The sequence below is a fragment of the Phascolarctos cinereus genome, unplaced genomic scaffold (assembly GCF_003287225.1).
Source record: "Phascolarctos cinereus isolate Bilbo 61053 unplaced genomic scaffold, phaCin_HiC Scaffold_4;HRSCAF=312, whole genome shotgun sequence".
NCBI classification, from domain to species: domain Eukaryota; kingdom Metazoa; phylum Chordata; class Mammalia; order Diprotodontia; family Phascolarctidae; genus Phascolarctos; species Phascolarctos cinereus.
The window spans coordinates 82603083-82620702 of record NW_027555847.1 but is presented as its reverse complement, the minus strand read 5'-3'; the positions used below and the strand labels follow the sequence as shown (position 1 = coordinate 82620702).

General features: G+C 36.6%; 1 protein-coding gene and 1 pseudogene across 3 annotated transcripts in view; both read left to right on the top strand.

Annotated features, from left to right (window-relative positions):
• ITIH1 (inter-alpha-trypsin inhibitor heavy chain 1) overlaps window positions 1–11553 on the top strand; it is a 44577-nt gene extending 33024 nt beyond the window's left edge. For all 3 annotated transcript variants that reach the window (XM_020971562.2, XM_020971561.2, XM_078152293.1), the window contains one exon: window positions 11132–11553. In XM_020971562.2, coding sequence (XP_020827221.1) covers window positions 11132–11261 — 130 coding nt within the window. In that variant the 3' untranslated portion in view covers window positions 11262–11553. The remainder of the gene's footprint in view (window positions 1–11131) is intronic.
• Window positions 1845–7857, top strand: LOC110197518 (twinfilin-1 pseudogene; annotated as a pseudogene).
• Window positions 11554–17620: the final 6067 nt, after the last annotated feature.

The following is a 17620-nucleotide window of genomic DNA, read 5'->3' as shown; positions in this document are numbered from 1 at the left end:
CCATCTCTTCATACCACCTTCTCTGATCCTTACAATGCAATAGCTTTGATCTAGTCCAAGAAAGAAGGAATTCCAAAATCAGCATTTACTGGATGTCTTCTGTATGTAGTGCTCTGGACTAGGAATTGAGAAAGCTTCTTGGGAGGTGGGGGCAGCTAGGTAACAGAGTGAATAAAGCACTGAGCCTGGAATTAGGAAGACCTGAGTTCAAATCTGGTCTCAGACACTTACTGAGTAACCTTGGGCAAGTCACTTAACTCTGTTTGCATCAGTTTCCTCATCTGTAAAATGAGCTGGAAAAGGAGATGGTAAACCACTGCAGTATCTCTGCCAAGAAAATCCTAAATGGGGTTATAAAGAGTCAGACAAGACTGAAACAACTGAGCAAGAACAAACTGGGGAGGTAAAGAAGTGACAGGTCACAAGAGAGAAGAGCTTCTCACTTTCCTCCTCAAAAAGAATAATGAAACACCAAAAAGAAACAAAACTACCTGAAACCATTAAAAGGATGCTTTTTGGGGAAAAGTCAAAGAAGTGATAAAAATGAAAGTTTCAAAACAATGAAAAAATATTATCAATTAAAAGAAGCTGAAAACAAAATCTGCAGAAGAAAAATATACTGAAAAAAAAGCACCCAACCACAAAAGTATCCAGAGCAAGCTAGAATCTCTTAAAGACATGATATAATGAATAGTAGGGGCGGGAAACCTGTGGCCTTGAGGCTACATGTGGCTCTCTAGGTCCTTAAGTGTGGCCCTTTTGAATCGTTCAGTCAAAGGGCTGCACTTGAGGACCTTTAGGGACACATGTGGCCTCGAGGCCACAGGTTCCCCATCCCTGGTAGACAGTGAAGGAGTTAATGTATAAATGAAATTAGCAAAAATATAACAAAATTGGGTAAAAACAACTATCAGAGCATAAATTTAGATCTATACTTTTAGCTCTAAAATTAAGACCTTTGCTTCCATCTAGTCCAAACCCCTCATTTTACATATAAGGAAACTGAGGCCCAGAGGGAAACTAAGGCCAAGAGAGGTTAAGTGACTTGCCCAAGCTCACACAGGTAGCAAAAAGACAGTCCTGAAATTCGAACCAAGACTGGATGTTGAATCCAAATCCTCTTACTCTAAATACAACCTCTTTCCAGTGTACCAAAGAATCTCGAGACAACATGATGAAAAAGTTCAATTTGCAAATATAAGCAAAGCAATAGGCTCAATGAAAAATGCAATTATTTAATTCGAGGTCAGAATGAATGAAATAGCAGATGAAACAAATAAAAGAGCTCAGAAAATGATGGAAAAGGATTTGGAGTCAATGCAGACAAAAGTGACATCTGTAGAATAGAGTAAGAAGGGAGAATATTTAAGAACTATTGGTCTTCCCCAAAACTGTGAAGAAGAGACTGACTCATCACTGTATTTCAGGAAATCATATAAGAAAATTTCCCACAAATATTTAAAAAGTACCAATTTCAAGTCAAAAGAATTTACAGGATGCCAACAAGGGTGAACCCGAAAATCCAAGCTTCAAGCTTATAATGACAAGGAGACAATATTATAAATGGTCAAGAAAAAGAGACATTATGTATCTGAAATCACCAATTCATATTGCAAAATATTTCCCCCAAAGTTATCAAGTCAAGAAAAACAAGAAATATAAATACAAAAGAATCTTGAATATTGTATTCCAAAATAGGACTTTCCCTGAAAAGCTAAGGATTCTTAGAAGAGACAAAAGATGGTCATTTTAAGTCTGCATGAATTTTATGAATTTATGATGGGGATGGCGCAAACTTAGATCAGCTTTTGACATTAGAAACCAACAAAACTACAGAGTTAGAAATGAATCGCAAAAACTTAATGGGTAATTTACAAATGTGATTACGCTTGTTACAACTAATTGCTATGACAATATTGATATGTTAACATTTTCCTATGTTAATATATGGAAATTAAAAACCACAGTGTTATTTTGGTTAACAACCAAGTGACAAATGGGTTTGAGAGGGGAAAAATAGGGGAAAAGACAGCAGAGGAATAAGATGATTTTGGGTATGACTGAATTTTCAAATGATAGAGAAAAAAGAACAGGTTAATAAGAGAAAAGGGATGGGAAGTAATGCCAGAATGACAGTCCTGTAACACACAAGGTATGGGGGAATAATGAAGAAGTAGAGTTTTTGCAAAACATAGTTTTGCAACTTATAATTGCATAAAATATAGGAGGTTGGGAAGCATTGGTTTTTGCAAAATAAAAAAGATCATGTTCTGTTTTCTCAAAAATGAGTAACTCAATAGAGTAAGATAGAAGATAAGTCAAGTTGAACAATTATAACCTTCAACTTGACAGAACAAAGTCCTACTTCAAAGCCACATGATAGCGTAGAGGTAGCTCAGAGTTCTCTTAGGTTATGCCAGTGGAGAACTGCAGTTGGCAAGTAGAGGTCTATAAAGAACATGATTAATAACATCCAGATTAAATCTAAATACGCTGTATTTTTTAAAGTTTTGTTTTTATGCCATAGTCACTGCCCAATAGATCATCCCACCCTCTGACACTGAACCCTCCATTGTAATAAAGAAACACAGTTAAGCAAAATTAATCAAGAAGTAGCCAGGGGCGTTTGCAGATGGAACACTGGACTTGGAATTTGGAAGACCTGAGTTCAAATCTTACCTCAAACATTTATTAGCTGTGTGACCCCAGGCAAGGGAATTAATCTCACTCAGCCTCAGTTTCCTCATCTGTAAAATGGTGATAGTAATGGCATCTACCTCGCAAGGTTGTTGTGAAGACCAAGTGAGATATCATATGTAAAGCTCTTTGTGCATCGTAAAGTGCTAAATGCTAGATCCTTCATCAGGCACCTAACATGTGTGTAACTCTGGGCAAGTCACTTAAAATCGCTGTCCTCTCAGTTTCATCATCTCTAAAATGAGGATAATAATAGCACCTACGTTCCAAGGTTTTTGTGAGGATCAGATGAGATAATTATATGCTTTGCAAAACTAAAAGCTCCATATAAATGTTTGCTATTATTATTTTAGTGTTCTTCTGTCATTTCCATTACTGTAGTCTGTGCAAATCAGCAGTTCTCAAACTTCAGCTTCAGGACTCTTTTACACTCATAAATTATTGAGGATCAGAAAGAGCTTTTATTTGTGTGGATTATATCTATCTATACTTACAGTATTAGAATAAAACTAAGTTTAGAAATAATTCACTTAAAATAACAAACTATTACATATTATCATAAATAGCATATTTAATAAAAAATAACCATAATTTCCAAAACAAAAACAATTTAGTAAGGAGAGTGGCATTGTTTTACTATTTTTTGCAAATCACTTTAATGTTTGGCTTAACAGAAGACAGCTGGATACTCATATTTGCTTCTGCATTCAATCTACTGCAACATGTTGTTTTGTTTGAAGAAATATGAAGAAAATCTGTCCTCACACAGTTAGGTGGTCAGAAAAGGGAAGAATGTTTCAATAGGCAAATGACATTTTAGTATTATTATGAAAATTGTTTTGCTCTCATAGACTTCCTGAAAGAGTCTTGGAGATCTCCAAGAATCTGTAGGCCACGTTTTGGAAAACTGCTAGGTAAATTGTTATCCTGGTTCTTTCTACTCCATTCTGCTTAACTTTCTGCAAATTTCCCCAAATTTTTCTGAGTTCCTCATATTTATAATTTCTTATTGTGCAACAGTATTCCACAGCATCTGTCTACCACAATTTGTTCAGACAATTTAGAATCAAGAAACACCTACTTTGTTTACAGTTTTTTGGCACCACAAAATGTACTGCTATGAATATTTTTTATATGCATGGAGCCTTTGTTTCTGTTTTTTACTTCCTTGGGATTGTTATATAAAAGGGTATGAATATTTTGGCAACTTTTCTCCCATTCCAAATTCAACATATACTTTAATTCTTGGTGACTTCAATGCAAAGCTGAGGACGGGAGAAGACAGTGAAAAAATATGGTGGAAAACATGATTCAATAGTAGTAAATGAGAGAGCTAATGGCTTATAGACGATACAGAAGCATTGCATATTCCAAGAAGAGAATTGGGAGACACTGCACATGATGAATGCTGAATAACAGCATGAAAAGGAAATTTATTACATTTTCATGGGCTATAATGACTGATTACTAATGTGGTAGTCATTTCGGAATTATCTGTCTATATATCATCAGATCACCAGCTCATTAGAGAAATGTTAAAAATCACTATCAAACAGAAGAAAGAATAAAAATGAGACAAAGATATATCAATCAATTGAAGCAACTCCAACTTGATGTATTTAAACAATTTGTTGATGCTGAAAAATGGCAAAAGGATAAAACAATGTGGACAATTTACTTGAACATGTTTACATCTACGTAGACTATTCACATTTCTTTAGGAAGTTTAATGTAAACCAATGATCACAATGATACCAAAAATCCTAAAAAACTCCTTATCAAGAAAACACTTGATTTCATTCCAAGGAGAGAAATATGGAACCCAAGAACAATATCAGTTTAGAGTGTAAAGTCATTCACATTTGTTTTTGTCTCCCCAGAGTTTGGAATGATGCTTTGCATGGAGTAGGTGCTTATTAGACATTTGTTGTATTGAATGATAAGATCTTGCAGAGGAGGAAGATGGAAGATTATGAACAGTAGTATCCTTCCATATGACAGCAAGAAGTAGTGAAAAGAAAACAAGTTAAAAGGAAGTTGGTGAGATATCCAACTAAGAAAATAATCCTCAGGATGTTTAAGAATGAAACTGGAAAGAGGACAATAAACATAAGAAAAAAGGGTAAAAATCTTCCAAGATTTTTAAAAACAAATATCTTTCATCTTCAAAGACTGTGGAGATGTTATATTTGAACTCTAACGCTGCAATCCCTTGTAGATTTAAGTTGGAAAGATAAGCTAAAATTTATAATGCTTTAGCTACTGCCGAAACTCTGGAATTACATTGATGACTTCAGAAAAATATAAATTTAAAATAGATAGCATTAAGAGAAATAGCTCAAAGGGTTACCTGTCCAATTGCATGTCATAGTCTGACCAACGATATTCTAATCTATTTGGTTATTTCTGTATGAATTGTTAGGCAATGCTCTTTTTTTTTTTGAGGAATCAGGGTTAAGTGACTGGCCCAGGGTCACACAGCTAGTAAGTGTCAAGTGTCTGAGGCTGGATTTGAACTCAGGTCCTCCTGACTCCAGGGCCAGTGCTCTATCCACTGCACCACCTAGCTGCCCCTTAGGTAATGCTCTTTTAAGTGGCCATAGACCTCGCTGAAAAATTCCTGTTGACTTCCTGGAGCTGATAGCTGAAGCTCACTCTGTTCCAAAGCCTGAGATCTAAAGGCTGCCCTCACCACCACATCCCACAAGAGTGATGTTCAAGTAAGCAAAGAACTTAGACATAAGGGAAAAATAGTCTTCCAAAGCTATCTATGAGCTACCTGTGGTCGGATCTTCTGGTCAGCCTGCCAAGTCTTAGGATAAAGATTGTAATTCTTACATTTTACCACTGCTAAAAGGTGAGCAGCTCTGTCACATATCATACAGATTAAAATTTCAGAACATGCAGTGAAAAGAATGGATTTTCACTACGCAGTCTCCAGAATATTCTCACACTCTTCAAAAATGTGTGTAGCAACAAGATCAACCATGAAAAGGACTTTGGAAAAGGTCATATTAAAGATGAATTATTTGGGACAGTGAAGAAAAGCATTTCACTGAGTGCATATAGAAAATATTTGAGCTCTCAATCTTCCCTTGACCCTTTGACTGAAGCTGAGGAAGAATTACAGTAAAGTAAGATTAATGAAGTCCTAACTGATGTTGGTATGGCTGCTAAGTATTCAAAACTGCAAGGAGTAACATTCCCCATTGCTGGAGAAATTCTCTGGGTTTTGGAAAAATTAAATAGTAGTCAGCTCAACTATGTGCAATTGTAAATAAATGTAAAAAATTAAAATATAATTCAGCCAACATGACAAATATAGTGCTGAAAGACTTGCCAAAAAAGGATTCTAAAAGATTGAGGATATTATCCTTTTTTCCGCAATGTGTAAACATTCCCATAAGGAGATAATTTGAATTCTGTGGGTTTTGTTCACTCATTGCCTGGGTGCACATGCAGTACAAGAGAAAGAATACTTTGTTCTCACCCTAAGAGTCCTCCACTACAAGTTATAGGAAGAAAACTACAGATGGACATAATTAGAAAGATTGAATTAGATAATGGGGATGAATTAACAGCAGACTTCCTTTGTGAAATACCTCCAAAGCAACATGTCCATTAGCGTAATTTTGCTAAACTAAAGGACCTGCAGGAAAAAGAGGAATGAGAAGACTAGTTAGGGGTCCAGTTGAAGCGAAAGCCGCTACTAACTAAACTCTATTACATACACTGGTAATGCTAAGTATTATACAATCAGCTTTAAAAGCCCAAGTTTTAATACTAGACAACTGAAATCATTACACATTAAGGTGGAGTGTTTAGAAAAAATTCCATGAAAAAAATATCACTTCTTACTTGTTGATTTTTCAACAACACAAACCCTAAAACAACTATTTCTACTTTTTTCATCTTAAAGCTAAAACATTTTAGGTAATATTTTAGGATATTGCTTCATATAGCAACACAATCCATTTTTATTAGTCTGAGAATTTCCCATAATCCTAAAAACTGTGCACAATATGGCTAATTCTAAGTCTTCTTAATGATATATAAAGAAAGGCCATTTTTTTCTCCTTGTACTTCCCCTCCCAAGACAGTATAATTTGTTCAATTGGACATTCAGTTGATACATTTTTAAACGTTAACAAAAACAGGAAATATGTGTATTATTTAATGAATTTGTTGAGGAGAGAGTTATTTTCCTTTCTAAAAATTTCATTTTCTGCCTGATAGGCAGTAATTAATATATTCACTTTGGGGACCATTATTAGCTCCTAAAGAGATCTAGGATGTTTGAAAGTCATTCAAAAGTTCTTTGAAACTCTTGTAGTAGTCTGGGATTTCTACTTGAATTCGTCCTTTTGTTAGTGACATTAATGTTGTGTCAGATTTGTTGACTTTGAAAATATGAAATATAGTTAGTAATTTTTAGCAATGAATGATTTCTACTTACATTTTGGAAATCTAAATTTAAACTTTTTGGGAATATTTTTTAAAGAATTTCAAAACTGATTAAGTTATTCCCTTCCTCAGGAGGAGGTCCAATGCTTATAATCCCAGGCTGAGTTTAAAGTTAATGTCATCAAATCAAAGCTGATAATGACCAACTGAAATGTTGAGAAAAAATAATTTTAATGCTGGTAGGGTTTTCCTGTGGAAAAAAACATAAATTCACATAGGACAGTAATAATTGAATTTTTAATATTTAAGCATGCTAAGTAATTTACATTGATACTGCACTAATTAGTACATAGCAAAGATGAGTTTTAAATTTGTTTTACAAAATAAAATCTGTGGTCATTAATAAGACCCAAATTGAGTTGTTACTGTAGTTGCAGCCATTATTTTCAGGCAAGAAGAATGATTGATTACAAAGTAGCCTGTTATGATTCTATAAAATTATTTGATACTAGCTCCACATGGACAGTTAAGCAGTAAGTTCTGCTTGCACTAAATGAAATTGAATGGATATTCCTGAACATATATAGACATACGATAAATCAGTCTTAAGATAATTTTTATTAGTTGTGATTGTTGAAAATAGAAAATGCATGTTTCTCTAGCATAACCATATGTTTAGGGTAGTATTACCACAAATACATGTATTTCTAACAATTTATATAGCAACAAAGAATTACATTCCTCTTGTGAAAGTTTCATGAGTATTTTTATTTGCTCTCAATTTCTGTCTTTAAAAAAAAGAATATAATATTTAAGCCTCAATGCAGTCAGCATCATGTCATCTAGAAATAGAAGCAGTGAAAAGATATTGTCTTCTAAATGAAATTCCTCTTTCATTTAACCTTTCTTCCATGTTCACAGTTAATGGAGAAACACTGTTGATGGATAATGAGCTGGGACAAATATTTAATAAGAATAAAATAGGGAGCTGGGCTGTATTTGGGAAATTGTGCAGCATCTTCAGCGAACCTAAGCTGCTCCCTAATGCACACCTCCATAATTTGTAATGCCAATATCCTCCTGGTGATGACATGTAGTTTCAAATCATGGAGCATCACAGTCATAAAATAATGCAAATTGCTGTCAATGGAAAGATTCATGATGATGGCGAATAGGCTTCAGGATGTTACTAATGATGACTTGTAGGTAAGAAGTGGCCTAAATGACACCATTCAGGAAATATATGATCAGAAAATAAGGTGGGCCAGTCATATAACACAAGTAAGAGATGACAGATGGACAGCCTGAATTCTCCAGTGATACCTGTGGAATGTTAAAAGACTTCAAAGAACACCTGAAGGATATTGGGTACATTCTCTATAAAGAACTTCTAGAAGGAAATGAAATGAACAAGAATTCCACAGAATATGAAGGCAAAAATAAATTGTAGTCTCTACTATTGGGGGTGAAGATTCCACGTTGAAACAAGGCAATTATAGTATGCTTAATCTGCCATTAATCTGACAGAATATCGGCATTATACATCTGTGCACCTACTAGCATAATAACTAAGTTTATAAAAATACATTTTGAGCATCAAAATTAGATATATTTTAAATATTGTATTGATGCCCTTTGTTTTTACATCACAGAATGAACTATTTCCTCGGAGAATGACTAAACAAATTGTATAAAAATAGAATTAGTATGCTATCATGAGAAATTAAAAATATAAAGAGTACTCAGAAATACAAGAAGATGTATGATGTAAAGTTAAGAAAGAACCAAAACCGCAACATATATAGCAACTACAACTGTGTAAATAATATCAAAATAACAGAAACAAAATATGAAAAAATACACAGAAAGAAAAAAGTTCGGAAAAAGACACAAATAGGACATTTTTTTACTATCTTGTTAATATAACTCTTAAAACAAACTTTGACAGAAGTTAATAGTTTCATGTATAATCTTTTTAATTCTTATTTTTGCATTTAAATGCTTGTCTTTTTAATGTTTTGTTAAGATTATATTAATGCAAAAATCTTTTTTCTTTTTTCAATTTTTAATTAATTTATTTTGAATTATCAACAATCACTTCCATAAACTTTTGAGTTTCAAATTTTTCTCCCCCTCTCTCCCACCTACCTCCCCAAAACGATGTGCTATAGGCTATACATATATATTCCTATTAAACATATTTTCACATTAGTGATGTTGTAGGTAAGAATTAGAACCAATAGGAGGAATCACCAGAAAGAGGAAACAAAACACAACAGAAGAAAAAAAAAAGCAAATAGTATGCTTCGATCTGCATTCAAACTCCATAGTTCTTTCTTCTTTGTGGGTAGCATTTTCCATCATGAGGCCTTTGGAGCTGTCTTAGATCCTTGTATTGCTGAGAAGGGTTAAGTCTGTCAATATTAGTCATCGTACAACGTGGCTGTTCCTGTGCATAATGTTCTCCTGGTTCTGCTCATTTCACTCAGCATCAGATCATACAAGTCTTTCCAGTTTTTTCTGAAGTCAGCCTGTTCATCATTTCTCATAGCACAGTAGTATTCCATTACATTCATATACTACAACTTGTTCAGCCATTCTCCAATTGATGGGCATCCTCTCAATTTCCAATTCTTTGCCACCATAAAAAGAGCTGCTATAAATACTTTTGTACATGTAGGTCCTTTTCCCATTTGTATTATTTCTCTGGGATATAGCCTTCGACGTGCTATTACTGGGTCAAAGGGTATGCACATTTTTATAGCCCTTTGGTCATAGTTCCAAGTTGCTCTCCAGAATGGTTGGATCATTTCACAACTCCACCAATAATGTATTAGTGTTCCAATTTTCCCACATCTTCTCCAACATTTATCATTTTCCTGTTTTGTCATGTTGGCCAATCTGATAGGTGTGATGTGGTACCTCAGAGTTGTTTTGATTTGCATTTCTCTAATCAATAATGATTTAGAGCATTTTTTCATATGACTATAGATGGCTTTAATTTCTTCATCTGAGAACTGCCTGTTCATATCCTTTGACCATTTATCAATTGGGGAATGACTTGTATTCTTGTAAATTTGACTTAGTTCTCCAATATTTTAGAAATAAGGCCCTTATCAGAGAGACTGGTTGTAAAAATTCTTTCCCAACTTTCTACCTTCCTTCTAATCTTAGTTGCATTGGCTTTGTTTGTGCAAAAAACTTTTCAATTTAATATAATCAAAGTTATCCATTTTGCTTTTGGTAATGCTCTCTATTTCCTGTTTTGTCATGAATTCTTCTGTTCTCCATAAATCTGATAGGTAAACTATTCCTTGCTCTCTCAGTTAATGCAAAAAAATCTTTGAAGGGAAATAAGAGAAGAACGTAGTCCTTACTCTTGAAAAGCTAACCATCTAGCCAGGGAGACAATATCAGCACATATAAAATAACTAGAGAGTAATTACAACTATCAGTCAAAATAACAGCAGGTACAAGAAGTTATAAAAATTGTATTAACTTCAGTAAGGGACGTGGAATGTGGAAACAATCGCAGTTTGTTGTTCAGCAGTTTTTCAGCTGTGTCTGACTCTTCATGACCCCATTTGAGTTCATAGTTGTTTGTTGTTTTTTTTTTGGGAAAGACACTGGAGTGGTTTGCCATGTCCTTCTCCTGCTCATTTTACAGATGAGGAAACTGAGGCAAACAGGGTTAAGTGACTTGTCCAGGGTCACATAGCTAGTAAGTGTCTGAGTCCAGACTCCAGGTCTTACCTTCTATCCACTGTGCTACCTAGTTGCACTATTGCAATGGTGTAGCATTAAACAAATAAGACTTTCTGTGAGTTTTATGTGGGACCTGAAAGAAAATAATGAGTATGTATTAGAATGAGGAAGGAGACAGGCAAGTATTCTAGGGACCTTGAGCCTCCACTGCCTACTTCTGGTAACCCATGGACTTGGGTGGGTGAAGAGAAAGCTACTACACTCATGCATGGCTGCGGATCCACCTTTCTCAAGTGGTTTACAATTAATATATTTCTCCTTCTAGGGGCTCACAGAAAGACTATAGAAAGGACCCCTGGCTGGGCAGTGATGTCTCCTGCTGGTTTGTGCATAACAACGGTGATGGGCTGATTGATGGCATCCACACTGATTACATCATCCCCAGCATATTCTAACTCAGCATTTGGAAAAATCTTTTGTTCTCCTTAATGAGTTTGTAGTTCTGAGCACATGACAGCCACCTCTTAGCATTTGTACTTGAGCTTAAACAAGAGGAAAAGCATCCTCAGCCTATGGGATGGGGCTGGATGGAGCAATGGTCCGTAGTTCAATGTGTACACATATCTTCTGACCTCACTCCATTCTACTTTTTAAATTAGATTTCTCCCTGAGCTCTTTTGAATTCTGTTATGTAATTATGGTTGACATGTTGTACACCTCATTAAACAATGGCTTTATCCTGCTTCACAGCTGTTTATATTTAGGAAATCGGGGAGTGGTTACTGGGGAGACTGACATCTGAAAGGCCCAAGACAACCCATAAATGGAACTTTGAAGGTATTGCTTTAGAAACAGCAAAGCTAAAAGGAAGGGAAGAATGGGCCAGGAAAGAGAATGGAAGGACCAGAAGTCAGAAAGGCAAGGTACCTGGGACCTACCCTCCCAAAAGATCAGCATCCTCATCTTCTTAGAGCCATCAAAATTGATTATCTGGGGACTGGTGAGCATTTAAAAAAATCAGACTTGTCCAGCAACTCACCTCTTTTCCTATCATCTCTGAATTCTCTCTGTCTTCCCCCCCACTCAAACAGTTTCTTTCTATAATTGCATTCTCCCTGACTCAAGGGAAAATGAATGGGTATGGAATTCCAAGAAATCCCTCTCAAAAATAGGTCTCTAGGGAAAGAAAAAAATGATTTCAAGATGTTCTTACAAAAGAGACCCTATTATACCTGTGTAGAAGTTGGTTTGTGAAGCTTATTTTGCTTCCAATATCCTCTCCAAATGAATTTGAGTTAGAAAAATCATTAAGTAAAAGAGGCAAGGTCATTGTCTTCCATCTTCCTGGCCTACATGCCTGCATTTATTGTTTATAACTGAGAGTCGTAAAATAGTCTTGACTTTGGTGTTATTTGAACCCATGGCTTAAAGTCTACAGAGTGGTTATGATCTGGGAGGATGATCCAAAAAAGAGAAAAAAAAAAGAAGAAAAAAAGAAACAGTTCCTCTTTTTGGTCTATTATGTCCCCATCTAGAGTTTGCTCCTGGAAAATCTCCAATACAGGTCATATCTAGTTTCCACAAATATAGATGAAAGGGCCCCCACATCTTGTAGAACGATTCAAGGTAGCAAAGGCATATGAATAGAAGATAACTTTTAGTTCACCCCATAGAAAATGTAGAAAACAGAGGGTTTATGGTGATACATAAATATATTGACACATAAATATGAAATATTGGACTTGGAATAAGAAAGAATCAGGTTAAAATCTGGCTTCTGACACAGGGTAGGCACTTAACCTCTCTGCGGCTCAGTTTTCTTATCTGCAAAGTAAGGAGAATGGATTCAGCGGCCTCAGAGGTCCCTTCTAGCTCTAAATCTACGATTCAATGAAACAGATGCAGAAAACATATAAGGCACTCAAAGGACTTAAAGAATAATGTAGGCAGATAGGGAGAACACAATAAAGGACTAAGCAGTTCTCTTTAGAAGGAACTCCGTTGGGACAGCCTTTTGACACTGACAAATCCCCCCACCAAGTCCTACATAGTACATCCCAGACTTGTCACTCTCAATTCAGAAATGCTAGGAAGGTCCTGATGAACCATGCCCCACACCCCCCAAAAATATTTCACTCCACCTAAAAGCTACTTTGGCTGAATGAGCAACAACCCTTTCCACTGAACTCATACTGTTCAAATGTCTCACTTAAGGTGTGTGTGTGTGTGTGTGTGTGTGTGTGTGTGTGTGTGTGTGTCCTCGAACTCGAGAGGTGGCTAGGTTCACATCTTTTGTCCTGTTCTCTCCCACTCCCATATTGTGGCTTTGCTCTCTACCTACAGAAGTCATGTGGTTGATCCTTTTCCTGATTAAGAAATCCTCTTCTCACTTTAGAAGGCTAACTACTGAACTCTTGAAGTTAACTTGGGGTCAGCCATAAGGCACTTGCCAACGCTGGTACCACTCAGGAAATCTCTGGATAGAAGATTAGATTCTGGCATTTCACTGCCTTAACAGTCAAAAGACAAAAGGAAAGAGGCTGGAAAACAGTCTGTTTTTCTCTTATTTTTATAGAGCTAGCTACTCCAGTAAGAGTCTGCCCTATGGAGTTCCATTTTGGGGGCAGGTCTAATCAATATAAACCAATCAAAGCCATCCCCTGACTTCTCAATAAGGCATGCCTACATTCTTCATGGGAAGGTGCTTTTCCAACTGTAGACAAAGATTCATCAAATCAGAGACTCTCCTGGCTAATGCCTTTACACTGTATTTAGGTCGACAAAAATCTTTTCTATCTTCTCACACATGCATTAGCCAGTAAAAGCAAATATTCAAACTTGCCAAGAAAGTTGATGATTAAAGATCATTTGAGTTTACAAAACAGAACACTTTAAAAGATATTTCAAAAGATCATATTTTACAGTGTAAAGATAATAGCCCTGTAAATGGACCTCTAAGAAAGAGGCCACTTAAAGTCATTTAAGGCAGACATCTCTTTCTGAGCTGGTAAATGCATGTGTTCTTCCACATATCATAATATCTCTCCTGACCATCTGACTAGGGCTGGAAGGAAGCTGGCTTCATAGGATCAGTGTGTTATGGAGAAAAGGACAGTGAAAAGGGAATCAGAAGTGGGCTTTTAGTTCTCGATGCTCAACTAACTTCCCATGTCCTTGGGGGAAAGTTCCTCCCTATCTTTGGGCCTCAGTTTTACCATCTGTAAAATGAGGAAGTCAGACTACATGATCTTTAAGGTCCTTTTCACAGCTATGAGCCTGTGAATCTAATCAACCAATAAGCATTGATTAAGCACTTACTATGTGCTAAGGCAATTAGAGAAGGAGGGCACTAATAATTGGGGGGAATCAAGAAAGACTGTTTGTAGGGCATGACTTGAGCTTCATCTTGAAGGAAAAGAGAGAATTCTATGAAGCAGCAGCAAATTCCAAGCATGGGAGAAAACAAGGGAAAAGACATGGAAACATGAGATGGAGTGTTGTGTGTATGTTCCAGAGAGAAGCTCTGTTTGGCTGGATTATAGAGTGTGGGAAGTGGAGTAATGAATAATTAGGTTAGAAAGATAAATCGGGACCAGGCTTTTACAAACCAAATAGAGTCTATATTTGATTCTAGAGTCAATAGGTAGGAGTCACTGAAGTTTGCTGAGTATAGGAATGACTTGTTTAGACCTATAATTTAGGAAAATCATTTTGGCAACTGTATAGAGGATGGACTGGAATTGTTTCAGACACGAGGCACAAAGACTGATTAGGAGGCTATTGTAATAGTCTAGGTGAGAGATGATGAGGCCTGGAACTAATGTGTTGACTGTGTGAGTAGCGAGAAGGGGCTAGAGATGAAAAATGTTGCAGAGGTAGAAACAGCAAGGTTTGGCAACTGATTGGATATGTGGAGTGAGAGGGAGGAGTCAAGAATAACTCCAAGGTTACAAACCTGAGAGACTGGAAGAGTGATGGTGCCCTTAACAGAAATAGAGAAGTTCAAAAGAGGGATTGGTTTGAGGGAAAAGATAATGGATTTTGATTTTGACACATTGAGTTTGATATGTTCATTGGACATCTAGCTTGAAATGTCCCATAGGCATTTCTTACATGTTACTCTCCACTTTCTCTATGATTCAACTACACTGGCCTTTTTGATTTTCATTGCCTAAGACATTTCATTCCTGTCTCAAGGACTTTGCATTGACTCTCTCTATGCCTGGAATGTTTTCCCTCCTCATGCCTGCCTCGTCCTTCAAGGCTTCCTTTAAGACTCAACTGAAACCCACTTCCCGCTCCCAGTTGCTAGTGCCTTCCCTTCTAAGATTATCTACCACACATTACACACATGCACACACACAGACACACACATATGTGTGTGTGTGTGTGTATATAATATATACATATATATACACACACACACACACACATATATATATATATTGAATATACCCAGTTATTTATATGTTGTCTCTCCAGTTAGAATGTGAGCTCCTTTGAGAACAGGGACCAATTTTCCCTTTCTTTGTATCCCCAGTGTTTTAGCTTAGTACCTTATTCATAATAAGTCCTTAATAAATGCTTATTGATTAATTAATTGACCAACTCATATAGGACTGGAGATTAGGAGAGTACTGGGTTGTATATATACACAAAATCTGTAGGTCATATAGATATAGATATAATATAAGATATAGATATAATACTTAAACCCATGGGAACTAATGAGGCCACCAAATTAGAGTGTGTAGACGAAGAAGAAGAGAAGGCCCAGGACAGAGCTTTATGAGCACACCTACACCCATAGACATGATATGCATAAAGGAAAGGATTTCCTCCCCTTTCAGTTAACATATTTATAAAACACTGTCACACATGTTGAGGTTTTAACATGTCATGAGCAGTTTGAGCCTGAGAGTGGAATAGCTGTCTGGAGAGTAGACCCTTGCAAAGATGTGGGCAGAGAGAAGAGGTAATTTTTCTCCTTACTGTCAATAGTCATATGGTTTTAAAGGGGAAGCCTTGAGAGTACTGCACAAAGAAAGAAGCATTCCTACCTCATAAGAGGATCAAAGCATCTTGTTTACACAATAAAATCTTATCACGTGTGACTACATCCAGTGAATATGTCAGCTGAGGTGGGCAGGGATCCCCTTTCTTACATATTGATGATGATTAGAAAAGATTGAAAAGGAATGGATGGGCAGGAGGAAAACTAGGAGAGGGCAGGATCAAGAAAACCCAGAGAATAAAGAGTATCCAAGAAGACAGCATGGTCAACCACTGCTCAAATGCTTCGTAGAGAAGATGGAAAGTTAAGAAAAACCCATCAAATTTGGTAATTAAGATGGCTCGAGTAGCTTTGGAGAGAACATTTTCCATTGAGTGAAGAGGTCATAGTGTAAAGGGTTTAGAACAGAATGAGAAGAAAGTGGAGGCAAGTATAGTTCCCCTGCTCCCCAGAGATGGGCTGAGAAAGGGAGAAGAGATATAGGATGAAAGCTTAAGGCGATGGCAGGATCTGGTAAAAAAAAAATTTGAAGTTGTAGGAGGATTGAGCAAGTTTGAAGGTATCACAAAATGAACCAGTAAGAGGGAAAGATTGGAGAGTAGAGGGGAGGAGGTTGATATGTACACACACATACCAGGACATAATGACACAAAAAGCAGAAGCAGGAAGCCAAGAAGTGGTAGACCCACATTATTGACAGGTTGTTAATCAGGACACTGTGGGGTCATATCTCAATACTCCAGTGGATAGTGACTGAAGACAGGACTTTCTCACCCCTGATACTGCCTCACCAGCGATGGTTGCTGGCAATTTTTTCCCTCTTAATTCTACTTTCTTTCTTCCTTTCAGAATTGGGAGAAGTCTAGAAACCATCTCTTAGGAAGACCAACTTAAGGAATTGGAGAGGCTTACCATCAGAAGAGGTCTTAGAAAGGACATAACAGCATTTCCTTAAAATGGCTGCAGAGCCATCCTGGGGAAATGGGAGCAAAATTGTTTTGTGTGCTTCCACAGAGCAATACTATGAGAAATGAAGTTACAGAGAGGAAGATTTCAGTTCTACTCATTGGAGCTACCTAGCAACTGAATGGATTGTCTGGGGAATAAGCTCCCTATTGCTAGAAATGTTCAAGCAGAGAATGAACAGCCCTATATTTGGTGATCTGTGAAGGGGATTTCTATGTGGAGTGAGAGATTGGATTAGACTTGGCCCCAAGATCTTATGACTGTAATTCCTTTTGGGGTACACAAAGAAGTCCCTGCTCCAGGTCTCTCTCATCACCAACTCATCCTCCATATAGTTGCCAAAGTGATTTTCTGACTATGTCACTCACTACTCAATAAACTATAATGGTTCCATATTGCTTCAAGAAAAAATATAAAATTTAAAGTCCTGCCATTCACTCCCATTCCCAAAAGAGTTTCAGATCCTTTGTAAGAGCCAGGAAGGTGATTAGTAGGATGACTTCATTTCTATTTTTTGTGATGGTGGACAGAGGACCAAACATTGGAGTTCCTGTGATGATGATGATGGTGACAACATTGATGATAACTTACATTTCTATAACATTTAAAAGTTTCCAAAGTACTTTTTTTTGTTTTAAAAAAGCTTTTATTAAAGATCTTTACAGAAGAGCTTTGGGCACACCATTCCAGGTGTCACAGAGTCCTGCTATGTAGTTGGCACTGGCTGGGGCATACCTGGTTGCTGTACCTCTCAGATTTGCTGAAGGCTATCCTTGTCCTCTTTAACATTGCTATGGCATAGCTATGCTTCTGTGCTACACTGAAAACAGGAAA